Below are 27,965 nucleotides of genomic sequence, written 5' to 3'. Positions count from 1 at the left end.
TTCATCTGATCATAACACAGAAGAACAGAAGTCTTCTTCTTTGTCCAGTTGAGCAATTGCAAAGGCCAAGGGGGCTTTTGTGTGCCTTATCTGGAGAAGTGGCGTCCTCCTTGGTCGGCATCCGTGGAATTCAGAAGTGTGCAGTGTCTGTTGGATTGTCTGCCTTGAGACATTGCCACACGCAGAGCCCAGATTCACCAAGATGGCCTTGGTGATGATCCTTTGATTCTTTTTCAACTCTCTCACTATCTTCCTGGTCAGCAAAGGTGTCCCTTTTGGCTTGCAACCACGTCCTCTGGGATCTTTCAAAGTGCGGAACATCTTGTATTTTTTTTTTAACTCAATTTTTATTAACCTCCTGAGCGGTATGGACGAGCTCAGCTCGTCCATCACCGCCGGAGGCTGCCGCTCAGGCCCTGCTGGGCCGATTTTTATAAAATAAAAAGCAGCACACGCAGCCGGCACTTTGCCAGCCGCGTGTGCTGCCTGATCGCCGCCGCTCTGCGGCGATCCGCCGTGAGCAGCGGCGAAAGAGGGTCCCCCCAGCCGCCCGAGCCCTGCGCAGCCGGACCAATAAATTCCGGCCAGCGCTAAGGGCTGGATCGGAGGCGGCTGACGTCCATGACGTCACTCCGCTCGTCGCCATGGCGACGAGGAAAGCCAAACAAGGAAGGCTGCTCATTGCGGCCTTCCTTGTTTATTCTGGGCGCCGGAGGCGATTGGAAGAACGCCTCCTGAGCGCCCTCTAGTGGGCTTTCATGCAGCCAACTTTCAGTTGGCTGCATGAAATAGTTTTTTTTTAATAAAAAAAAAAACCCTCCCGCAGCCTCCCTGGCGATCTCAATAGAACGCCGGGGAGGTTAAGAGGTTCACAATACAAGAAGTATATACACATTCAGTAATTAGGTCACTGATGGATTGCCAAAAAGGTTGAATATATTGACAGGACCAAAATATGTGAGCTAAGGTCCCAGGGGTATCACAACCCCGCCAGCATAGTTCTGAAGATGTTGGAAATAACCTATGTAGAACCACAGGGGTATAGTACCAATTGAACATCAATTTGTATATGTTTTCTTTCACAGTTGTACAAATGGAAGATTCCATAGCGTTATCTCAAATATTCTCCCAAGCAGTGGAATCTAAAGATTCATCAAACGCCTTCTCCCAGTACAACATATACTTCTGTCTAATTGGCTGTTGGGACCGTTTTGAAGATAAGGTAGCATATAATTTAGAGATGGATTGTATGGGTCTTTGAGTCATTTTTTCAAATTCAGTAAGGAAAGGTAATTTATTCCCAGAGAACCTGGAAGTGACACAAGAGCGTAATTGTAGATAGGGTAAAAATAGAGAGGGCGGGCATTTAAATTGAGACTGAAAGGCCGGGAATGGGAGAAAAGACCCCGTAGAGTGGTCACATCAATCCTTAAGATAATATATTTCAGTATCCTCTGAATAATGGGAGATAGCTGTGATGGCATCAACAGGACAATTAGGTACATCACCAATCCGTTCCAAGGGAGAGATAACCCCACGGAGGCCGTATTTATATTTAGCAGACTCCCAGATTGCCTTAGTAAAGCGTACTGTATGTAAATAAGAAGGAAACATCTTGTATTTTTTAATAATACTTTGCACTGTAGCCACTGGAACTTGAAAACATTTAGAAATGGACTTGTAGCCCTTTCCTAACTTGTGTGCAGCCACAATGCGCAGCAACAAGCCCTCACTGAGCTCCTTTTGTCTTAGCCATGATTGTCCACAAACAAACTACAAAGAGCTGCTGTTTTTCACCTTTTGAGTTGATTAAAACAGCTGTTCCCAATCAATCAGGGTAATTAGGATGCTTTATAACAGCTTGGACTATTGGAATATAACTTTGGATTTTCCTACAGACTGTTAGGGCTGGAACCCACTGCACAACGCAATCGCTAATTGCAAGCGCTAGCATTTGGTATGCACGTTTTACCAGCGATAACAAGCGTTTTCCGGCGTTTTTTAGAGCGTTTTTTGCAAAATGATGAGCGTTTTGTCAGCGTTTGCGATTAGCGATTGTAGCAAAGCGTTTTGCTATTTCATTGGTTCTTTCAAATTATGTCAGTTTGGGCCAAGATTTAAAGAGAAACACAGACCAAGAATAGTACTTTATCCCAATCAGTAGCTGATACCTCCCTTTACATGTGAAATCTATTCCTTTTCACAAACAGACCATCAGGGAGAGCTGTATGGCTGATATTGTGGCTGATATTGTGTTGAAACCCCTCCCTCAAGAAGCAAGAAAAGTAGCTACTTTGTGAAGGTTACTGTATGCCAACCTTGCTGTATTGTGGGCAATAGCTGTTTAATTTCCTTTGCAATGTGCAAACAAAAAAGGATTAGGAACATCACCTACCAGCAGTGAAAATGTCACCATGTGAGAAATGACATAATGTAACTAATGGAATAAACACACTTGACAATGGTTACTCAATATATGTCATCAATATATCTTATAATTTAGCTGTAAATACACGCAAAAAATAAAACAGGCCAATATGTTATTCTTCTTTTTAATGTCATGTCAACTAACACAATCACTAAAACAGGAGTTCAGTTTACTGTAACAACTGTACAAGAAACGTTGTAAACAAACCAGCAGTTTGTGGCCTTACAGGAAGTATAACATGCATGTTTACTTGCATGCTTGCATAAAGTAGTAATTGTTGATCATATCGATTGTTCATGCATAATAGAAAGAAAGATTATGTTTTCACATATCTGTTTAACATTGCAACAGTAATAAAGGTGAAGTTAAGTGAGAGGTATACGGAGGCTGCCATATTTATTTTGTTGTAATCAATACCAGTTGTCTGGCAGCCCTGCTGCAGTAGTATCTGAATAACACAAGAAACAACCATGCAGCTACTGTACTGAAGTCTGATATTAAGGTCATCAACCCCTGATATGCTGTTTGTGTGTTTATGGGCTATGGTTAATAGTGTTACAGGCAGATTATTAGCAACTGGCATTGATTAGTTTGCAATAAAAATGGCAGCCTCCATATCCCTCTCACTTCAGTTGTCCTTCCATGTCAAACATTGTTTTGTGTACCAATATGTACCGTATTTTTCGCCGTATAAGACGCACTTTTTCTCCCCCAAAAATAGGGAGAAAAAGTCCCTGCGTCTTATACGGCAAAGGCAGGGAATCCCCGACTTACGAACGCCCGCCGATACGAACCGCCGACCCGCCGCCATGTCGGGGATTCCCTGCCTTTCAGTGCCTGCTTGGGTGCCTTCCTTCCTCCCTCCCTCCCGCCCGAGTTTTCTGATCCCCCCGTCCGTCCCCGAGTGTCAATAGCGGCAACTTACCTTTCACATGCTCCCGCGCCGATCCCACATAATTGTGCTGCCCCCCGCTAGCATGCGCTCCCTCCCCCTTGCGGATCTGGCCCCCCCGGGTGTGTGAAGTAGCGGCAGTTTACCTCCACGATGCGCCCGCGATGACTGGAGACATCCCTCTCCCCGGCACTTCGCGCTCTAGTGACTGGCTTGAACTGTGCGTCATCAGTTCAAGCCAGTCACTAGAGCGCGAAGTGCCGGGGAGAGGGATGTCTCCATTCATCGCGGGCGCATCGTGGAGGTAAGCTGCCGCTACTTCACACACCCGGGGGGGGCAGATCCGCAAGGGGGAGGGAGCGCATGCTAGCGGGGGGCAGCACAATTATGTGGGATCGGCGCGGGAGCATGTGAAAGGTAAGTTGCCGCTATTGACACTCTGGGACGGACGGACGGACGGGGGGGGGGGGGGGGGTGGGGGGATCAGAAAACTCGGGTGGGAGGAAGGGAGGGAGGAAGGCAGGGGGCCACAGGAGGACACATGGGGGGACAGAGGCGATATGAGGGGCAAGTGGAGACACATTGGGGGCCACAGGACTGGAGGACATGGGGGGCACAGAGGCAACATGAGGGGCAAATGAGGACACATTGGGGGCCACAGGAGGACATATGGGGGACACAGAGGTGACATGAGGGGCAAATGAGGACACATTGGGGGCCACAGGAGGACATATGGGGGGCACAGAGGTGACATGATGGGCAAATGAGGACACATTGGGGGCCACAGGAGGACATATAGGGGGCACAGAGGTGACATGAGGGGCAAATGAGGACACATTGGGGGCCACAGGAGGACATATGGAGGGCACAGAGGTGACATGAGGGGCAAATGAGGACACATTTGGGGCCACAGGAGGACATATGGGGGGCACAGAGGTGACATGAGGGGCAAATGAGGACACATTGGGGGCCACAGGAGGACATATGGAGGGCACAGAAGCACACATGAGGGGGCACATAAGGACACACAGGACACATGGGGGGGCACATGAGGACACATGGGGGGCACAGGAGGACACATGAAGGGCACATGGGGGGCACAGGAGGACACATGGGGGCACAGGAGGACATATGGAGGGCACAGGATGACATATGGAGGGCACAGAAGCACACATGAGGGGGCACAGAAGGACACATGGGGGGGCACATGAGGACACACAGGACACATGTGGGGCACAGGAGGACATATGGGGGGCACAGAAGGACACATGGGGATATGGAAAGCACAGGAGCACACATGAGGACACACAGAAGGACATGTACAAGACGCTCCTGGAATATGGACGCACCAGGTTTAGTATTTTTTTTCCCTGGTTTTTGCCCTCCAAACTTGGGTGCGTCTTATATTCCGGAGCGTCTTATACGGCGGAAAATACGGGTACGTTAACATATGTTATTTTTTTATAACCATGGTTTTCAAGACACTAATTATTGTCCAGATGTCATATATACAGTATTGATTGGTATTACAATGTTATATTAATAAATAATAGAACAGTAACATCCAAAAAAAAAAAAAGTCATGGGTGTCATATGTACGCCCATGAAAGCCAAAGCAATAACATTGTAAACACATAGTGATTGTGTCAAACTCCTTACACATAACTAATTTTCATCTCGTGACAGCAAATCCATAAAACATGGTGGTTTTGGGGCAGTATTGTCACTTGTTGGTTGAGGCCTTCTTGGTGCAATATCGGTATATAACAGTGGTTCTTGGGTTGGCTCATTATTGGTTGGTTGTCCTTGGTAAGGGGGGGAAATAGGCCATGTTGCTTGGGGGCCTATATGGATAATTTTGGTAGGCATACTCATTATCAGGCGGATAATAGCTGTGATGGTATGGAAAGGTGCCATATGGTGCTTGCTTGTGATATGGTGGAATTGCCACTGGAGGGGATGGTGAGGGTGTTGAGGATGAAGAAGAGCTCTGTGATTGTTCAGCAGAGGTAGAGGGTGTAGTTTTGATAGCTTTTTTAACTAGATCTATGATCGCCTGTCTGAGATCTAAAATTCTATCCTCTGGTACTTTTTTCATGTATGGGACAAGACTTACTGCAAAATTGTAGTGATCACAGCTAGCATGATGTAAAACACCTACAGCTTCCTGCATTGAACTTAATACACCACTTTCAAAACTGCTTTGTGATCTGCCACCTCCACCTTGTCGCCTTCCTCTGCTTATTTGTTTTGTCTGTTTTGTAGTGGAGGTAGTAGGAGGCGCAGGAGACAATACAGTAGCACTGCTACTATGAGACATATCATCACTTGGTGTGTCTGAGGTGCTTAATAAAGATACAGTAGTATTTCCCCTGTCTTCTTCTGCATCTTCGTCATCAACTGTCAACACAGGATCAGCCGGCATGTTATCTTGTGTCCTATGGAAGGACAAAGGTTGTTAAGTATTGCAAGTGTGAACAAGAAATGTGTTGAGAGATGTGTGTGTTGGCCTGTACAGAAAGTGAATGGATGTTGAGAATAGTCAAAAATAATTGAACATTACTTACTCCTCCAATTCCATACATGGTCTTAAGAATGCTAGTTCTGCAGTGAAGCTATATTTTGTCCTATTGGATGCCCCCGAACCACTTTTGCTTTCCACTTTCTCTTCCAGCAGCTCCCTTCTAAAGTTATCCTTTATGGACTTCCAGCGAGTTTTCACTTGTTGTACTGTAAAATAATATAAAAACAGTATTAAAATATGTTAATGTGACAGGTTTCTAGCTACTGTACATACATATGTGTCATTGCACTACCAGTATCGACTGGGCAGGACAACCATTATAACACTGCAAATGCTGAGACAATTGTAAAGGCTGCATTTGTCCTACATAATTGTGTGCAGGACAAAGAGAACATCATTGTGCATGAATAACTTTCACCAGCTCCATTACAACATCACACAGCATCCAAAAAGAAGGCAATGTAACATCATCAATCGATTGTGTGTGTGTATATATATATATATATATGTATATATATACACAGGATCTTCTCAAAAATTAGCATATTGTGATAAAGTTCATTATTTTCTGTAATGTACTAATAAACATTAGACTTTCATATATTTTAGATTCAAATACACACAACTGAAGTAGTTCAAGCCTTTTTTTGTTTTAATATTGATGATTTTGGTATACAGCTCATAAAAACTCAAAATTCCTATCTCAAAAAATTAGCATATTTCATCCGACCAATGAAAGAAAAGTGTTTTTAAAACAAAAAAAAAAGTCAACCTTCAAATAATTATGTTCAGTTATGCACTCAATACTTGGTCGGGAATCCTTTTGCAGAAATGACTGCTTCAATGTGGCGTGGCATGGAGGTAATCAGCCTGTGGCACTGCTCAGGTGTTATGGAGGCCCAGGATGCTTGGATAGCGGCCTTAAGCTCATCCAGAGTGTTGGGTCTTGCGTCTCTCAACTTTCTCTTCACAATATCCCACAGATTCTCTATAGGGTTCAGGTCAGGAGAGTTGGCAGGCCAATTGAGCACAGTAATACCATGGCCAATAAACCATTTACCAGTGGTTTGGGCACTGTGAGCAGGTGCCAGGTCATGCTGAAAAATGAAATCTTCATCTCCATAAAGCTTTTCAGCAGATGGAAGCATGAAGTGCTCCAAAATCTCCTGATAGCTAGCTGCATTGACCCTGCCCTTGATAAAACACAGTGGACCAACACCAGCAGCTGACATGGCACCCCAGACCATCACTGACTGTGGGTACTTGACACTGGACTTCAGGTATTTTGGCATTTCCCTCTCCCCAGTCTTCCTCCAGACTCTGGCACCTTGATTTCCGAATGACATGTAAAAGTTGCTTTCATCCGAAAAAAGTACTTTGGACCACTGAGCAACAGTCCAGTGCTGCTTTTCCGATAGCCTGGTAGCCCATGTCAGACGCTTCTGCCGCGGTTTCTGGTTCAAAAGTGGGTTCATGCTTCCATCTGCTGGAAAGCTTTATGGAGATGAAGATTTCATTTTTCAGCATGACCTGGCACCTGCTCACAGTGCCCAAACCACTGGTAAATGGTTTACTGACCATGGTATTACTGTGCTCAATTGGCCTGTCAACTCTCCTGACCTGAACGCCATAGAGAATCTGTGGGATATTGTGAAGAGAAAGTTGAGAGACGCAAGACCCAACACTCTGGATGAGCTTAAGGCTGCTATCGAAGCATCCTGGGCCTCCATAACACCTGAGCAGTGCCACAGGCTGATTGCCTCCATGCCATGCCGCATTGAAGCAGTCATTTCTGCAAAATGATTCCCGTCCAAGTATTGAGTGCATAACTGAACATAATTATTTGAAGGTTGACTTTTTTTGTTTTAAAAACACTTTTCTTTTATTGGTCGGATGAAATATGCTAATTTTTTGAGATAGCAAATTTGGGTTTTCATGAGCTGTATGCCAAAATCATCAATATTAAAACAATAAAAGGCTTAATCTACTTCAGTTGTGTGTATTTGAATCTAAAATATATGAAAGTCTAATGTTTATCAGTACATTACAGAAAATAATGAACTTTATCACAATATGCTAATTTTTTGAGAAGATCCTGTATGTGTATATATATATATATATATATATATATATATATATATATATATATATATATATATATGTGTATGTATGTATGTATGTATGTATGTATGTATGTATGTATGTATGTATGTATGTATGTATGTATGTATGTATGTATGTATATATGTATATATGTATATATGTATATATGTATATATATATATATATATATATATATATATATATATATATATATATATATATATATATATATATATATATATATATACAAACAGACAGAGAGAGAGACACTCTTGACATCATTTATACATACAAAAGGTACTCACTTTTTGTATCCTGAAGTTTGGGTGACAGCATATTCCATGTCAATCCAGCCTCCTCATACAGCTCCTTTGCTATTTTTGCCCATAATTCGTTGGCTAGCTGGTTCACTTTGTAGTCTCGGTTCGTTTTCTTGTACAGGACTTCATGTGGCTGCACTTTGGAGATGACATCCTCCGTTGTAAACCATTTTTTCCGAGACATTGCCCTGAAGAAGCCACTTTCCACACAGCCTGCAGCTCTGTCGCACTTCCGTTGTACCACAAGCCGTCAACAGGAAACAGAAACCTTATCTTATAGCATTCTGGGAAGCTGTAAGCCTTCTGGGTACTTTCTGAATTTTGAAAACGCTCACAAAACGCACGCCATTGCGTTTGCACATACTTAACATTGAAGCGCTAACGCTCCAAAAATGCTGCATGTCCTGCGTTTGCGATTTTAGGATTCACAAACGCTACAGTGGAACTTGACCCATCTGCTTACATTAGCTGAGCGTTTTGGAAAAACGCTAGTGTTTTGTAACGCTCACTAAATGCTCGGAAAATCGCCCTTGTGGGTTCTAGCCCTAACAGTTTGTGAAGGGTATGAATAATTTTGGACTGGACACTTTTTGCTCAAATGTAAATAAAAGTGGAGAATTTTTTTCCCCACAATAATGCCACTTGTACAATATCTTATTATCTTTTGGGAGACACCTATGTCATTTCCCATCAAAAATTACTTGCTGGTTGAATAAAAGTAACTTTAAGTCAAAATTTGCCAGCGGTATGAATAATTATGGGCAGCACTGTATGTCGTGGCCCTTTCTGGATCTGCTGCATGCTGCCCTCCATCTTCCTGACACCTTCGCCTTCTCAGTGTAACTTCTGCCACAGCCGTGCCCACCAACTCGCAGCTTTAGTTTTGCCACAGGCATGTGTTCACTCATCTCCACCCATCCCAACATTCCTATCATCAAATGCAGTCAAACTTCTTTGAAGCCAAAGGGTTAAAAGAAAGCAATAAGAAGAGATGATGATTAAAATAAAGAAACAAACATTGTTGAAGACCTTTATTTAAATCTCTAATTAGAGTTAGAAAGAACAGAACTAAAAAAAAAAAAAACTCCAAGCAGTGGTTTGGTTAGTTGTAGGTTTAAAGTATAGTACATCTGTGAACTTGTTTTAATGGAAACAACTTGAAAATGTTTGGTTACTGAAGACAGATGTGTCTCATGAGGACACTTGAGCAACTCCGCATTGTGCAGGGCAGGAGAGCTGTGGGTTTCAATTGTCCGATTATATGCTTACTGGGTGACACAATCAGTGAATTTACTTTATATCCCGTCGTCAAAAGGTATTTTCCCTCTGCTTTTAATATTGAGGTATAATTAACTAAACAGTGTTTTATAAGTACCAAAAACAAGCACTACTGATCATTAAACAATCCTAACCATAAGTTACAATTGCATCAATATTAGTGTATCCAGTTCTGGTGCTTGTACCAGTAAATCTGAGGAGAGTTAGATAGGAGGCCTTATTAGGAGGGGGGGTTAGAAAGGGTGGGGTTGGGGTGGTGGTATGTGATTTTTTTTTTTAGTAGTAACATTCCACTACATGAGAGAGCCTAAGCGCTTTGAGTCCTATGGGAGAAAAGTGCTATAGAAATGTTATTGTATTGTATTGTATCGTATGTTATGCAAACTTAATAAATGCAGCAGATGTGGATATAAAAATGAGATATCAGCACTGAGCTGACAAAAAGTATGAATAATTCAGCTGTTTTGCAGTTGTAGCTGAATGTATATACCCACTGCTGCAACCCTTGGGGGGGGGGGGGGTAACTTACTTGGTAACTTACTAACAATTCAGTAATCCTCACCATGGTCTGTTATGACTCAGATAGGATTTTCAAACTTTTTTTTTTTTTTTTTTTTGCAAATTTGCTTGGGGTTAATAAAAAAAAATGCCTTTGAGGCGGATCCAATCTAAAATGATCATGCCTTGCACAATAACTAACATCAGATTTTAATATGAAAACCTATTTTTTTTTTAAGTATAAACCTTTATGACACTTTTTTTGGAAGCTGAAGACTCTCCTACCCATACCATTCCGCTGAGGCAAGGGATCTAACAGGGTAGTGCTGCAAGCTGGGACAACTACTGCAAAGGCTTCCAGAACCGCAATTTGCAAGATGGCGGTGGCCTGAATTTGATGCAGCAACCCACCTATCTAAAATTGTTCAGTGGGTGAAGCTTACATAGATAGTGTTGTATTTTCTATTTACAATGCGGTGGATGCAACATGTTCAAAGCTCTTTTTAAATTCAGTACTTTATTAAAGTAAACCTGATATAGGCACACTAAAAGATGGGCACACTCAGGACAGCGAGGAACGTATTGGTTCTCATAGGGCTGGAGGAATACTTAGGTAAGAATAAAATCTACAGTGCTGGAGAATGTTACTGAATAAAAGAAGTTTAGCTAAGAGTTTGTTGAGAGTCTCAGCCTCTCAATAAGCAGTTTGCAGTGCATACGAGAGATATCGGAACGGGAGACTTGGGCGCAGGATACAGCCGGTATATGGCTGATCTTGCTGCTGCACAAGTTCCCGGCCGTGTTAAATACTATTCCCCCTCCAGGCCGCCATGGATGGTGGGGAATGAAATAATTCGGCTTTTAGCAATTGCTGGAAACCGAATTATTGTGTTTTAAAAGCAACTTCAGCTCCGTCTTCTGACAGCGCTGAAGTTACTCCCTGTGCGCTGCTATAGCCGTAATTCCTATTACGGCCTATGGTGGCGCCAGCTGCGCCCAAATCTCCAGCGCTGGAATCACTGTGCTCGGTTTGCAGTTATGTAGTCAACATATAATTGATGTAAATTAAGATAGGAAGGCACTTCCTCTTCCTGGTTCATATAATTTTATATGCTAGGTGGAAATATGGATTAAAATTGCTCATCTCATTATCCACATGGTTACAGTATATGCAACATTCAAAAGCTACACAGAAATGGTATCTGTGTACAAACGTATATACATAATATACACAAAGAGCTCCTGATTCATGAAATGTTATTTTACAGATGTTTGTTAACTTATTAATAAACACCCTTTTAAACACCATAAAAAGTACTAAAAAGAAGTTGTCCTCAAATAACTTGTTTATGAGTTTGATATTACTTTTTACTACCTACTGTACCTTTAGTAATAGTATTTTTTCACTTACAAGGTGTTTAAAGGACATCCGAGGTGAAAATAAACTGATGGGAGAAACAATTGCATCTGTCCTCCTCCTCCTCCTAAAAATGACTTTTTTTTTTTCAAAGATATCCCAGAGTTGTATTTTATATTTAAATCTAATTTTTCAGTTTTTATTGTTCATTGTCTCTGCTCAATTACACCTTCATTGAAGTATGCCAGAGCTCACATCTATGAATTATTTTTATAGCTTTCCTGCTCTCAAAACCTTTACTGACAGGAAAGTGTTTTATGGCTGTAATTACTTATCAATGAGGGTTATGCTATAGTCTGACCCAGTCACTTATGCTACTTACACACTTGAGATAAAAGTCTTTGGAAAAGGCAAGATCACAGACCAATATTACCCCATTCCATGTAGTATGAGAGCCATACTCTACACAGTCTATTCTATGGAGCTGCACTCCCCATCAGATAAAATCTTTGCAAGATGCTGCACACAAAGATGCCTGTACACATTCAAAAGATCATTATATGCAAAAGATCTGTTCCTGCAAAAGATCCATTCCTGCAAAATGCATTCATAGTATATGAGATCTGCAGATCATCATACACACCTTGTTTAACCACCTGAGGACCGCCCCCAGCCGATGGGCGGCGGCAAAGACCGGGCCTAAACGACCGCGATACGCCCATCGGTGGGGGCGGATGCGGGCGTGGTTATGCAGCGATCGCATCATTTGTGACAAGATAAGCCGCCGGCGACTGGCTCCGCCCCCTCGCGCTGTAACCCGCCGGCCATTCGGAAGCGCCGGCGGGTTACTAGCACCGGATCGCCGCTGCCACTATGTATAATAGGCTTTGTAATGTGTACAAAGCCTATTATACAGGCTGCCTCCTGTCCTGGTGGTCCCAGTGTCCGAGGGACCACCAGGGCAGGCTGCAGCCACCCTAGTCTGCACCCAAGCACACTGATTTCCCCCCCCCGCCCCCTCATCGCCCACAGCACCCCTCAGACCCCCCCCCCTGCCCACCCCCCAGACCACTGTTTGCACCCAGTCATCCCCCTAATCACCCATCAATCACTCCCTGTCACTATCTGTCGAGGCTATTTTCTATTAACCCTAAACTGCCCCCTGCTCCCTCCTGACCACCCCCCCACCCCTCAGATTCTCCCCAGACCCCCCCCCCCAGTGTACTGTATGCCTCTATCCCCCCTGTAATAACCCACTGATCACCTGTCAATCACCCATCAATCACCCCCTGTCACTGCCACCCATCAATCAGCCCCTAGATCACCCACCCACACCAGTAGATCGCCCACAGATCCGACATCAGATCACCTCCCAAGTGCAGTGTTTACATCTGTTCTCTCCTCTAAACACCTACTAATTACCCATCAATCACCCCCTATCACCACCTGTCACTGTTACCCATGAGATTAGACCCGAATCTGCCCCTTGCGGGCACCCAATCACCCACCCATACGCTCAGATTGCCCTCAGACCCCAGCCCTGATCACCTCGCCAGTGCATTATTTACATCTGTTCTTCCCTGTAATAATCTCTCTGTAAATGGACAATTGTGTGTAAAAAAAAAACAAATTGTCATTTACAGAGATATTTCTCCCACCCAGCATCTGTATGTGTAAAAATACACCACACAACACATTATACTACTTCTCCTGAGTACGGCGGTACCACATGTGTGGCACTTTTTTGCACCCTAAGTGCGCTAAGGGGCCCAAAGTCCAATGAGTACCTTTAGGATTTCACAGGTCATTTTGCGACATTTGGTTTCAAGACTATGCCTCACGGTTTAGGGCCCCTAAAATGCCAGGGCAGTATAGGAACCCCACAAATTACCCCATTTTAGAAAGAAGACACCCAAAAGTATTCCGTTAGGAGTATGGTGAGTTCATAGAAGATTTTATTTTTTGTCACAAGTTAGCGGAAAATGACACTTTGTGAAAAAAAAGACAATTAAAATCAATTTAAGCTAACTTGTGACAAAAAAAAAAAAATTCTATGAACTCACCATACTCCTAACGGAATACCTTGGGGTGTCTTCTTTCTAAAATGGGGTCATTTGTAGGGTTCCTATACTGCCCTGGCATTTTAGGGGCCCTAAACCGTGAGGAGTAGTCTTGAAACCAAATGTCGCAAAATGACCTGTGAAATCCTAAAGGTACTCATTGGACTTTGGGCCCCTTAGCGCAGTTAGGGTGCAAAAAAGTGCCACACATGTGGTATCGCCGTACTCAGGAGAAGTAGTATAATGTGTTTTGGGGTGTATTTTTACACATACCCATGCTGAGTGGGAGAAATATCTCTGTAAATAGACAATTGTATGTAAAAAAATAAAAATAAAAAAAAATTGTCATTTACGGAGATATATCTCCCACCCAGCATGGGTATGTGTAAAAATACACCCCAAAACACATTATACTACTTCTCCTGATTACGGCAATATCACATGTGTGGCACTTTTTTGCAGCCTAACTTTCGCTAAGGGGCCCAAAGTCCAATGAGCATCTTTAGGCTTTACAGGGGTGCTCACAATTCTTACAATTAGGCACCCCCCAAAATGCCAGGACAGTGAACACACCCCACAAATGACCCCATTTTGGAAATTAGACACTTCAAGGTATTCAGAGAGAAACATAGTGAGTCCGTGGCAGATTTCATTTTTTTTTGTCGCAAGTTAGAAGAAATGGAAACTTTTTTTTTTTTTTTGTCACAAAGTGTCATTTTCCGCTAACTTGTGACAAAAAATAAAATCTTCTATGAACTCACCATGCCCCTCACCGAATACTTTGGGATGTCTTCTTTCCAAAATGGGGTCATTTGGGGGGTATTTATACTATCCTGGAATTTTAGCACCTCAAGAAACATGACAGGTGGTCAGAAAAGTCAGAGATGCTTCCAAATGGGAAAATTCACTTTTGGCACCATAGTTTGTAAACGCTATAACTTTTACCCAATCCAATAAATATACACTGAATGTTTTTTTTTTTTAATCAAAGACATGTAGCAGAATAACTTTTGCGCTCAAATGTATAGGAAATTTTACTTTATTTGAAAAATGTCAGCACAGAAAGTTAAAAAAGTCATTTTTTTTGACAAAATTCATGTCTTTTTGATGAATATAATAAAAACTAAAACTCGCAGCAGCAATCAAATAGCACCAAAAGAAAGCTGTATTAGTGACAAGAAAAAGAGGTAAAATTCATTTAGGTGGTAGGTTGTATGACCGAGCAATCAACCGTGAAAGCTGCAGTGGTCTGAATGGAAAAAAAGGCTCTGGTCCTTAAAGGGAAGGTTCAGGGAGGGGATTCAAAAAATAAAAATAAATTTCCACTTACCTGGGGCTTCCTCCAGCCCGTGGCAGGCAGGAGGTGCCCTCGCCGCCGCTCCGCAGGCTCCCGGTGGTCTCCGGTGCCCGACCGGACCTGGCCAGGCCGGCTGCCAGGTCGGGCTCTTCTGCGTTCCATTTCCTGGGACTTCTGCGTCCCACGCCGGCGCGCTGACGTCATCGGACGTCCGCCGGGCTGTACTGCGCATGCGCAGTAGTTCTGCGCATGCGCAGTACAGCCCGGCGGACGTCCGATGACGTCAGCGCGCCGGCGTGGGACGCAGAAGTCCCAGGAAATGGAACGCAGAAGAGCCCGACCTGGCAGCCGGCCTGGCCAGGTCGGGTCGGGCACCGGAGACCACCGGAAGCCTGCGGAGCGGCGGCGAGGGCACCTCCTGCCTGCCACGGGCTGGAGGAAGCCCCAGGTAAGTGGAAATTTATTTTTATTTTTTGAATCCCCTCCCTGAACCTTCCCTTTAAGGGGCGAAAAGACTGTGGTCCTCAAGTGGTTAACAGGCAATCATCTGCAGATCATATCCACTAGGATGGATTTTCAGATCTGCAGATGATTGCCAGATATGCAGATGAAGTCTGTTAAACAAGGTGTGTATGAGGATCTGCAGATCTCATAGACTATGAATGCATTTTGCAGGAATGGATCTTCTGCAGGAAAAGATCTTTTGCAGATAATGATCTTTTGAATGTGTACGGGCATCTTTGTGTGCAGCATCTTGCAAAGATTTTATCTGATGGGGAGTGCAGCTCCATAGAATACTGTGTAGAGTATGGCTCTCATACTACATGGAATGGGGTAAAATTGGTCTGTGATCTTGCCTTTTCCAAAGACTTTTATCTCAAGTGTGTATGCAGCATTACATACCTGATGTTTAACGCTTTCAAGCAGATAAAGAAAAAAAGGAACACAGCCTAGTTAATGTGTGCACTTGGCACTGTACATACAGATGTCTATCTCATCATGTCACTTCGGCTGCCCTTTAAAGAGACTGACAGCAAAAAAAATGAGAAAACCTCACTTGTAAGAAATCGTAGGAGAAAATGTAACCAGGACTAGAGATGTAGCGAACTGTTCGCTGGCGAACGGTTCCAGGCGAACTTTGGTAGTTTGCATTAGCCTGCAGCAGGCGAACTTTTGCGGAAGTTCGATTCGCCCCATAATGCTCTATTGAGCAAAACTTTGACCCTCTACATCACAGTCAGCAGGCACATTATTGCCAAACACACTGCTCTCACTGCTGGAGGCCCACCCCCCCTCCCTCCTCCAAGCAAGGTCCTTATACCATTTGACTCACTTGTCTGCCTACACTAATTAGTTAAGGGACAGCTGCTTCCTTCCACCCTCCACCCCTTCTACCCTCCTACCTATTCCCTCCTCCCTCCTACCGGAGGGAGGAGGGTCTCATTTGCCAGGGAATTCCAGTATTTCAAAAGCCAGCTTACATACCGTGGCTGGGCATGGAACCCAGGTCTCAGTGTATGGTAGGTAACTAACATATCCATTATACCACCAACACTTCTAGCTGAAGCTAGCCTAGCATGTACAATTTATGCTCAATCCAAAAGAAAAATAACATTTATATCACGCTTTTCTCCTGGAGGACTCAAAGCACCAGAGCTGCAGCCACTAGGGCACGCTCTATAGGCAGTAGCAGTGTTAGGAAGACTAGCCTAAGGTCTGCTACTGAATAGGTGCTGGCTTACTGAGCAGACAGAGCAGAGATTCGAACCCAGGTCTCATGTGTCAGAGGCAGAGCCCTTAACCATTACACCTTCCAGCCACTGCTTAAGGATATGTAGGCAGGCATGGCCTTGCCTTTCGTGTTCAACAGTTGTCAAGAGAAAAGTTAGACAAGACAAATAACATTTATATCACGCTTTTCTCCTGGCGGACTCAAAGCGCCAGAACTGCAGCCACTAGGGCGCACTCTATAGGCAGTAGCAGTGTTAGGAAGACTTGCCTAAAATCTCCTACTGAATAGGTGCTGGCTTACTGAGCAGACAGAACACAAAAGGCCTTGCCTTTCGTTTTCAACAGTTGTCAACAGTTGTCCAAAGAGAACCCCAGATAGCCAGGTAGATTCATCTCTCCCTCCCAGGGTTCGAATCTCGGCTCTGTCTGCTCAGTAAGCCAGCACCTATTCAGTAGGAGACCTTAGGCAAGTCTTCCTAACACTCCTACTGCCTATAGAGTGTGCCCTAGTGGCTGCAGCTCTGGCGCTTTGAGTCTGCCAGGAGAAAAGCGTGATATAAATGTTATTTTTCTTTTGGATTGAGCATAAATTGTACATGCTAGGCTAGCTGTGTGGGTGGTATAATGGATATGTTAGTTACCTACCATACACTGGGACCTGGGTTCAATCCCCAGCCATGGTATGTAAGCTGGCTTTTGAAATACTGGAATTCCCTGGCAGATGAGACCCTCCTCCCTCCGGTAGGAGGGAGGAGGGAATAGGTAGAAGGGTAGAAGGGTGGAGGATGCTCCAGGTATTAGAACCCATGAAACATGTTTTCTATCATTTTTTTAGCCAGTAGAAATTTTTGTAAATTTTGAAGTTCGCATCCCCATTGAAGTCTATTGCGGTTCGCGAATTGTTTCGCGAACCGAACTTTCCGCGGAGGTTCGCAAACTGGGTTCGCGAACCGAAAATCTCTAACCAGGACCAGGTGGGGAATGAAAGCAAATCCAAACAAGTTGACAATATAAAATAATCATTCTCAAACATTTTTTGACCTGTCAGGATCCATTCAAACAACTTTCATAAAATGTGTATGTTAGGTATATACTTTTAACCTCCATTCCTTTACAATGAACCTATTACATGCTGCCATTACAAGTTTTTTTTTATAATAGCTTCCCACCAATTACAATGCCTATTATAGTGCAGCTTATTATAGTCCTACCTATTATATTGCTTTATGCTATACTGCCTCCCTATGTCACCTGTTCTAGTTCCACTTATTATACTGCTCACTTTATGCAAGCATAGTGTAAGCATATAATAAGTTAATATGTTCTCAAAATACTGAGAGGTCAGTATTTACAAGACCGGCAATATGTCACTAGCACTTAGTATAAATATAACAAATTATTGAATAAATTAAAAAGTAGCATCCCAGATCATTGCATTCTGACCCCCTATCCACTTCACCCCAAAGCGGTTTTTACCATAACGGACAACAGCGATTTTCACCTTTCAGTGCTCATCCCTTTCATTTGCCAATAGCTTAATCACTTCTAATCACAATGAAATGATCTATATCTTGTTTTTTTCACCACCAATTAGGCTTTTTGGGGTTGATATTTGTTTTCAGTAATTACTTTATTTTCTATGCATTTTAAAGGAAAAAATACACTATTTCTCCAATTTCATCCCTTATAGTTTTAATGCAAACACTGCTCCTGTACATAAAACCCACACATTTTATCTGCCTAAGATTTTAATTATGTCCCTAGTACAAAGTATGGCGATAATATCTTATTTGGAAATAAAGGTGTATTTTTTCTATGTGTTTTTTTTCCCTCACTAACCTCACGTGCATGCGCACGGGAACACAAATGCACATGCACAGTGGCAGCAGCACTGTTTGACTTATAAAAACGTCCTGGAGCCATTAAGAGGCTCTAGCAGGACGTTTTTATAAGTCTGGTTGTCATTAAGTGGTTAAAGTGCTGTTTATTATACTGCCCCTTATTCGTGTTGTGCAATATACTACTTCTTATTAGAGTTGTTGTTATAAATAATTTATATGCAGTTCTTGTAACACTTTTTTTGCAGAGATCAGCATGGGCATGCTTGTTATAGTTGCCAGTTTGGCTTTCCTGTCTAGTCTTCGCCTGCCAATAATTAGTCCTGAATGAAGGTCCTCCCTCCATATACTTTTCATCACTGCAAGTGTCATGATGCAACAGAGAAATGACCATCTTTCGAACAAGTATGAATATGTAGAAGGGCATAATTCACAACTAGCTGGCAGCGAATGAGTAGAAAGGTGAAAACACACCATATCCATAAAGCCTTGCTTACCTGGCAGGAGTTCTCGATCAGCATTTTCTGTACACCCGGGGTAAGGATAAAAAAGATGCCCCCTTTCTAATGGATATGGAAGAATCCTAAATGCTGTTTAAAAAAAAAAAAAAAAAAAGTATTGTCAATTTACAAACTATATTCTGACAAACAAAAATAAGCATCTATAATTCTATAGAGCAACAAATATCTGCACAGTAAAAATATTAAAAACTGTACACTGTAGCTTTACATACAAGAAGTATTTATGTGCATGATTCCATTTACAGCTACCTTGTATTGTACTTTTAAAATCTATGCAAACCACGGTTTATTCTACAGAGACCTAAAAGTGAATTTGAAGATACTTAGAAAAACTGTGCTGCAATGACTATGACCATCATCTATGGCTGTCACCTTACAGGGAACTTGGAGGGGAGAATATGGAAGCTACAATATGTACAGCAGTGTTCTCCCCAGGGCTCTTTAAGTGGGCGGGCCGCCCGGCTGGTTTGAGATCCTGCCCGCCTACCTTGCTACAGCTGATGTCACGCTGGCAGAGCGGTCCATTGCCTGCTATAATCAGTGCTCAGCTCTCGCTATACATTCATTGTAGTGCAGGAGCGCTCATCTGCCTGTGTGACCTCCTGCTCCTCCTCCTACAGTGATTGGCTGGATGGGTTGTAAGGGGCAGGGCTGGTTAACTGTCTGTCACCGCCATAACTGAAAGCCTCTTCTATGCCCCGCTTTGCTGGTTGCCTGTGTCTGGTAGCTTGCAGGCAGCTCAGCTAGCAGAGGCAGCCGCCAGTTACAACTACAAACAGAGTGCAGGGAAACTAGTCCTGTCACAGTTACTTGAGGGCGGCTGGGAGAGAACCTGAAGCTGCACTCTCTCCCTCCTCCACCTAGCGATCGTATCCACACAGAGTCTCTCCTGTGCCCTGGCAGCATGAATCTTCAGCTCTAGACACAGTACACGGCAAGGAGTTCTGACGCCCCGCCCCCTGTTTTCTGGCTGCTTCTCTACAACACGAGCTCCTCTGAAGCATGCCACACTGATGCCGGGAAAAGTTCAGAGCACTGCACATGAGTGGATAATCATCCTTCCTCTGGTGTGAGTGAGACATCTTCTAATGCACTTCTTATCTGATATTGTGCATAGTCTGCTGAGTACACAGAGCTTTCAAGCTAGGGGACCTGTGAAAACAAACAATGGCTGCAATGTGGATTAGCTGACTTGCTGGGGATGGGGGCTGCTGCTGATGCTGTCTGTCTCATCTGCCTGCTTGGTTGCCCATAAGATGTGATACATTACTTGATTTTTAGCAACTGGCCGATTCAATCACAGTGATTTAACCTGCCAAAGATCGGTTCTAAAAAGTTGCCTAGGGCAGTAAAAATTACAAATCCGGCCATGGCTGTACTAGCTGGACAAAGTATGTTAAAAGTTGCTGCTGCTGCTGCAAAAATAGTAAAAATGGAACATAGATCCAGTGTTGAGGGTATGTGCAAGTGCCTTGAAAGGACAGTGTGTGGGGGTGTTTCTTGCAGCGTTCACATGCATGTTATTTCATATGGATGTTATTTGCTGCTGGGGTAGAGGGGTATTGCAGATAATTTAGTATGATACTGACTCCTGTTTACTATCTGCAATACCGCTTGACCAGGGCCGGATTTGTACTTTTTACTGCCCTAGGCCCACTACCTGCAGCCGCCCCATGACAGCGGCGGGGTTAAGGTAGCAATTAATACAATTCTCACTATGAGCCTGATTCACAAAGCGGTGATAACTCAGTTATCACGCCTAAAAGACTTTAGGCGTGATAAGCTTTACACCGCTGAGTTAGCACCGATTTGTGCTCTTTATCGCGCGCAAAGGCGCGCGCAGCGCCCATAGGGTTTCATGGGCGCATCGCGCGCACTGCACCGTGCACCACGCGATTGCGCGCGCAAAACTTTGCGCGAGTTTCATTTTATCACGCCTAAACTGAGTTTTTCACAGGTGTGCAAACACTTTGCACCGCTTTGTGAATCACGCCCTATGACTGATAGTCCAATTCAATCTTAATAGTGATAGAAAACGAACATTAAGGACCACAAATGGAAAGAAAAACGGATTGTTTCCATTAATCTGATCAAATTGAATAGCAGCAGCTTGCCTTTTCCATTAGTGGTTTCGAATGATCATTTTTGATCAATATTGTCTGGGGAATTGTATTGTTAATGGCCACGGATAGGGTTATCGGACATAGGAAAGGGAGGAGGTAAGAGATTCTGCAGGATCAGGATATTGGGGTATGGAATTTATGAAAAAAGGAGAATAGGGTAATCGGAAAAGGAACAACATTGCGTATTAGTTTAGGGTTACTGATTAAAATATTATAGTTATTAAACTGACTGAGGACAGTCAGTGACATGATTATGTACTCTGTAAAGTGCTGCAGAAGATGGCAGTGCTATATAAATACATAATAATAATATGGTAGGACATTAGACTGACTATGGTAGGATTAGATTGTGAGCTCCTCTGAGGACAGTCAGTGACATGACTATGTACAGAGTAGAAGATGTCAGTGCTATATAAATACATAATAATAATATGGTAGGACATTAGACTATGACTATGGTAGAATTAGATTGAGAGCTCATCTGAGGACGGTCAGTGACATGACTATGTACTCTGTACAGTGCTGCTGGAGATGTCAGTGCTATATAAATACATAATAATAATATGCTAGGACATTAGACTATGACTATGGTAGGATTAGATTGTGAGCTCATCTGAGGACAGTCAGTGACATGACTATGTACTCTGTACAGTGCTGCAGAAGATGTCAGTGCTATATAAATACATAATAATAATATGGTAGGACATTACACTATGACTATGGTAGGATTAGATTGTGTGCACCTTTGAGGACAGTCAGTGACATGGCTATGTACTCTGTAATGTGCTGTGGAGGATGTCGGTGCTGTATGAATACATAATAATAATATGGTAGGACATTGACTATGATAGGATTAGATTGTGTGCACCTTTGAGGACAGTCAGTAACATTACTATTGACACAGTAAGGTGCTATATAGAGGATAGTGTTCTCTCTCTCTCTGATCTGTGCCTACTGCTATTGATCAGTGCTCAGAAGACCAAACCTACAGTAAGGGCTGGTGCACACCGAGCGGCTTTTTGGGCGTTTTCAGATCCGCTTGCGGCTGCGGATCTGCTTGGTCAATGTATCTCAATGGGGTGGTGCACACCAGAGCGGCAGGCGTTTTGCAGAAACGAAAAATGCCTGGGTGAGGCATTTTTTGGATTGCGGATGTGTTTCTGCCTCAATGTTAAGTATAGGAAAAACGCAAACCGCTCTGAAAAACGGCACTTCAGAGCGGTTTTGCAGGCGTTTTTGTTACAGAAGCTGTTCAGTAACAGCTTTACTGTAACAATATATGAAATCTACTATACTGAAAACCGCAGCAGCAATCCGCAAAACGCTAGCAAAACGCCTCATAAAAATAAAAAAAAGCGTTTAAAAATCTGCTAGCGTTTTGCGGATCTGCTAGCGGGTTTTGGTGTGCACCAGCCCTAACAAAGAAACCAGTGAGGCAATGAAAGGTTAATTGCTGTGGGAGGGAGGGGGGAGAAGAGGAAAGCTGCTGATTAACAAAACAAGATAGTACTAGTAACAGGGCTGCCTCCATGAACATAGAACTGATATAGTCTGTACCGATAGAACTGATAGAAGGTAGATAGCTGGTCACTGTCTGCACAGAAGTTTAGCAATAGGCAGCATGAGTGAAATGCCTGTAATCTGCACACACATCTCACCCCCCTGACGCTACAAGTAACATGCAGTGAGTGCAATCACATATCTTCTCACTCCCTGACTCTGTCAGCAGTGCCTCCTCCACACGCATAACTTACTTGTCTGCCTCTTCCTCCTACCGCTCAAATCTCCCGGTCTGCTGGCTCAACCCCGCCCCTCAGAGTGAGAGAGAGGAGAGGCAGGGCGCTCTTTTCTACAGTGTACCACGCAGGAGAGACTGGAGGACAGCGCAGCCAGCTGATTACTGGGACAAACAGCTGATCTGCTGCCTGTGTGCGACAGCCGCCCCAGCTCTCTTGTCGGCATCTTTCCGCCCTAGGAACCGGCCTCGGGGGCCTGTGTGGAAATCCGGCCATGCGCTTGACACCCGCAGCAAATTACAACCATATGATAAACAAAAATCACCCCCTCTATGAAATGCAACACCCCTGTATGAAACGTGAAATTATCCCCCCCCCCCCCATATTTAATGTAATAATCACCCCAGTATGAATAGCAACTATAACACCCATATTCTGTGTTCTCTCCAGGCTCTTTTAGACGGGTGCATCATCTAACTAGTTTTGGTGAGCAACCGGCTGTCATCAGCTCGCCTCCTCATCCTCTTCTTATGCTGTAGGTAGAGTTGCACTGGTCCAGCATTCCCACCTCGCACCCCACCCGGCTACTTTTTCATGCCACCCGGCTGGAAAAAAATCCTGGGGAGAACACTGTACAGACAGTGTGTGCCCTCTTCCAATACTCTTTAACCGCCTGTCCCCCAGCTGGCTGGTATAGCCAGAATTTGTAGCCCTAAGCACGTGGGGATCTGCACCCTGAGCTATACCAGGCCACATAGTTTATGATATGGGGGCTGCTCTTGAAGAAAGGGGCAGCAGAGACTCCGCCAGAGCCCTTGTCCAAACAATGGACAAGGAGGTTCATCCCCACCTCTGGTGTCCAGGTGGAGGTGGGGGTAATCACCCACACACTACTAAGTGTATGCCGGGGTGGGGGCGCTTTTGGTGGAATCTGGGGATCCCCGCTAACCATTAAAGGAATGATCCGCGCAAAAAAAAAAAGTTCCACTTACCCGGGGCTTCCTCCAGCCCGGGGCAGCCGTCCTGTGCCCCCGCCGCAGCTCCTATGTCTCCCGGTCCTCTTTGCCAGCGGAGCCAACCTCGCCAGGTCAGGTTCCGGGTCGGCCTCTTCTGCGCTCCACGGCGCGGGTCACGTGGTCCGGCCGACGTCATCTGGATGCTACTGCGCAGGCGCAGACCTACTGCGTCTGCACAGTAATGTCCAGATGACGTCGGCTGGACCACGTGACCCGCACCGTGGAGCGCAGAGGACGCCGACCCGGAACCCGACCTGGCAAGGTCGGCTCCGCCGGCGAAGAGGACCGGGAGACGTAGGAGTTGCGGCGGTGGCACAGGACGGCTGCCCCGGGCTGGAGGAAGCCCCGGGTAAGTGGAACTTTTTTTTTTTGCGTGGATCATTCCTTTAATTAGTAATCATTTGCACATGAGCTGAAAATTTGAACAAAAACATTACTGTGGTGCACCTGGAAGTTCCCATGTACCTGGTCAGAGTATTCCTCTTGTAATACTACTTTGGAGATTCTGAAACCATTGCCGCATAAGCATGGACACCTGTCATCTGTTTCAGCATGACAAGATGTTCTCTGCCACACTGGTCTTTACATTAAGGGAACACACACATTGTTGCATAGCGGATTCTCGCCTTGCAGACTCGGGTTCAAATCTGGGTCAGGACACTATCTGCCTGGAGTTTTTATGTTCTCCCTTTGTGCACATGAGTTTCCTCCAAGCACTCTGGTCTCCTCCCAAATTCCCAAAACATACTGATAAGTTAATTGGTTCTCCCTAAATTGACTTTAAGGTAGCCACACACATCGATTTTTACCATCAATATCCAGCCAATTCGATCACTGTGATCGAATCTGCTAGAAATCAGTTGGTAGCCCGTTGAATTGATTGTTCAATTATCGGAGTCGAAACAGCTGTTCACTCCGGACAGAAGATATCGATCGGTGTAACCAACAGATTGACGACACATAGCACTGCACTGGACCTATCAGAGCAGCGCTGCGGTTTGTTTGATTTTTAATAGATTTCATACTGAAAACTATTAAAAATCTGTTCATAGTGTGTGGCACAGATCAGATAGATTCCACTCAGATTTGATCTGACAGGAATCGGTTTCATGGTTGAATCTAGTGGCCATCGAGAAGTGTATGGGCCTCTTTAGGCCATGGTACAGACCTTATGCTGGGAATACACGAGGTGTTTTTTTTTCCGCTCGATTCTGCCGCTCTATTCTCCAATCGAATCCTCTTATCTTCCGCTCGTTTTTTTCTTATCTTTTTCCATTCCGTCTATGAGAAATCGAGCAGGAAAGCAATCGAACGCGAGATCGGACATGTCGGAAATGATATATCAAACCATCTATCTGCTGGAAAAACACATGGTGTATTCCCAGCATTACAGTGTGACAATAACAGGGTTAAGATTTTGAGCGCATCTGAGGGACAGTTGGTGACATGACTATGTACTTTGTAAAGCGCTGCAAAACATATTAGCACTACATAAATACACAATTATGTTAATTAGGCATTGAAACCAACTGTGCTGTGCATAGTGTGATGACTGTACAGTCCAGCTCGGCACAGGATACCTGGTCATGAAGAAATAGAATATACAAATAGAGCAGTTACATGTATTGTAAGATCTTATAATTAACAGTGGTTGTTATTGCTGTCTGTGAAACAGGTTGCTGTGTGTAAGAATGTTATGATCCGTCTAAGGCCCACTTTAATTTTAGGTAGCAATGGAGCATCAGGTCCATAGGCTGCAAATACAGTGGGTTGCAAAAGTATTCGGCCCCCTTGAAGTTTTCCACATTTTGTCACATTTGGAATTCCACGTGAAAGACCAATACAAAGTGGTGTACACGTGAGAAGTGGATCGAAAATCATACATCATTCCAAAATTTTTTTACAAATCAGTAACTGCAAAGTGGGGTGTGCATAATTATTCGGCACCCTGAGTAAATACTTTGTAGAACCACCTTTTGCTGCAATTACAGCTGCCAGTCTTTTAGGGTATGTCTCTACCAGCTTTGCACATGTAGAGACTGAAATCCTTGTCCATTCTTCTTTGCAAAACAGCTCCAGCTCAATCAGATTACATGGACAGCGTTTGTGAACAGCAGTTTTCAGATCTTGCCACAGATTCTCGATTGGATTTAGATCTGGACTTTGACTGGGCCATTCCAACACATAGATAGGTTTTGTTTTAAACCATTCCTTTGTTGCCCTGGCTTTATGTTTAGGGTCATTGTCCTGCTGGAAGGTGAACCTCCGCCCCAGTCTCAAGTCTTTTGCAGTCTCCAAGAGGTTTTCTTCCAAGTTTGCCCTGTATTTGGCTCCATCCATCTTCCCATCAACTCTCATCAGCTTCCCTGTCCCTGCTGAAGAGATGCACCGCTCGAGCATGATGCTGCCACCACCATATTTGACAGTGGGGATGGTGTGTTCAGAGTGATGTGCAGTGTTAGTTTTCCGCCACACATAGCGTTTTGCATTTTGGCCAAAAAGTTCCATTTTGGTCTCATCTGACCAGAGCACCTTCTTCCACATGGTTGCTGTGTCCCCCACATGGCTTGTGGCAAACTGCAAACGGGACTTCTTATGCTTTCTGTTAACGATGCCTTTCTTCTTGCCACTCTTCCCTAAAGGCCAACTTTGTACAGTGCATGACTAATCCCGTATATACTCTCATATAAGCCGACACGCATATAAGCCGACCCCCCAAATTTTACCTAAAAACCAGGGAAAAACGATTGACCCCCATATAAGCCGGGGGTAGGAAATGCTGGATTGGTGCAGGCCATGTGATCCCCCCCAGTGTGTCCCAGTATAGCTATTATAGTGCCCAGTATGGGTAGGTGGTGCCTCAGTATAGCTAGTAAAGTGCCCAGTATAGCTAGTATAGTGCCCAGTATGGGTAGGTAGTGCCCCAGTATAGCTAGTATACAGTAGTGCCCAGTATAACTAGTACAGTGTCCAGTCTGGGTAGGTAGTGCCCCAGTATAGCTAGTATAGTGCCCAGTATAGCTAGTATAGTGTACCAGTATTGGTAGGTAGTGCCCCAGTAGAGCTAGTAAAGTGCACAGTATAGCTAGTAAAGTCTTGCAAACACCGCGCTGATATCAGATCCCGGGTGTAGTCAATTTGGCGGTGCGCTGCTAAAAAATACACAAAGTCCACTTTCACAATCTAAAAAAGCTGCGCACTTATGTTCCCATGAACAAACTCCTCTCATGTAAAACAAGTTCAGTTCCAGTTTTCCATCAAATGTACAATCTTGCTCCTGCAGTCGGCTACCACTGTTTCCGCTTTGGTTGGACACCACCACCACACCCCAAGCAGTGGGCACTCACCACATCGTATTGACCCTCTGTTAGATGGGTCTCCAGCGCCTATGGGGTCATATGGCCGCCCCCTGCCTTCTCGAACAACTCTCGTCCACTGTTTCAACCTTCCTCATGGGATCATCACGCCTCAAAAGATAATATTCGGAATAGCCATAGCGTAAAACCATAAAAACTGTTTATTATTAAAAGAAATTTGCACTCACAAGCATGGAGGTTTTCATAGAGCACAGAGTTTTTATGGGCTCTACCCCAATCGGTGGCCGCTGGGTGGGCTTAGTTGCGCTGGTATGGTCAGCTCCTTCCGGCGTCCCCATCTGCCTCCACGTCCCTCCTTGGCCAGTAGCTTGACTAGTTTCGTTGCTACGTGCGACTCATCAGAAGCATATGCGGCCATTGTACTTTCTTTCTAATATACCCTTCACCTTCTCCTCTTCCGCTTACTCTTCCCTCCCCGGATGTGACCTCCCCTCACTCACCCCTACATAGATGTTACCAATTCCGGGTGTAGAGGCGTACCTGCCATGCGTCATATGACGCCTATCTGCGTCATATGACGCATGGCATGGTAGCGTTAGGAAAAGGAGGGCGTCAGTACAGACGCATGCGTATGCCCATGAAGGGGAATGCTGTGCCTCCTAGGGGATGTGTACGCAGCATGGAGGAGGAGATTAGACACAGAAGTCCTCAATTATGCGCACGTGAGATCCAAGTAGTGACGTCGGTGGACGTCCGATGTGGTAGGCGTCAGTATGGATGGGTACGCATGCCCAAGATGACGCCATACTTGCTGGAACCAATCGGGGAGAGAAAGAGGCGTGTGCCAGATAGGCGTCATATGACGCATGGCAGGTACGCCTCTACACCCGGAATTGGTAACATCTATGTGGGGATGAGTGAGGGGA

General features: G+C 44.3%; 1 protein-coding gene across 3 annotated transcripts in view; it reads right to left on the bottom strand.

Moving 5' to 3' along the window:
* ST7L (suppression of tumorigenicity 7 like) overlaps nucleotides 1-27,965 on the bottom strand; it is a 424,041-nt gene that overhangs the window by 171,768 nt on the left and 224,308 nt on the right. For all 3 annotated transcript variants that reach the window (XM_068269737.1, XM_068269735.1, XM_068269736.1), the window contains exon 13: nucleotides 18,824-18,916. In XM_068269737.1, the coding sequence (XP_068125838.1) occupies nucleotides 18,824-18,916 (93 nt within the window). The remainder of the gene's footprint in view (nucleotides 1-18,823; nucleotides 18,917-27,965) is intronic.

The sequence above is a fragment of the Hyperolius riggenbachi genome, chromosome 2 (genome assembly GCF_040937935.1).
Source record: "Hyperolius riggenbachi isolate aHypRig1 chromosome 2, aHypRig1.pri, whole genome shotgun sequence".
NCBI lineage: Eukaryota > Metazoa > Chordata > Amphibia > Anura > Hyperoliidae > Hyperolius > Hyperolius riggenbachi.
Note: the sequence above shows the minus strand (reverse complement) of the source record. Positions and strands in the feature narration are given on the sequence as shown.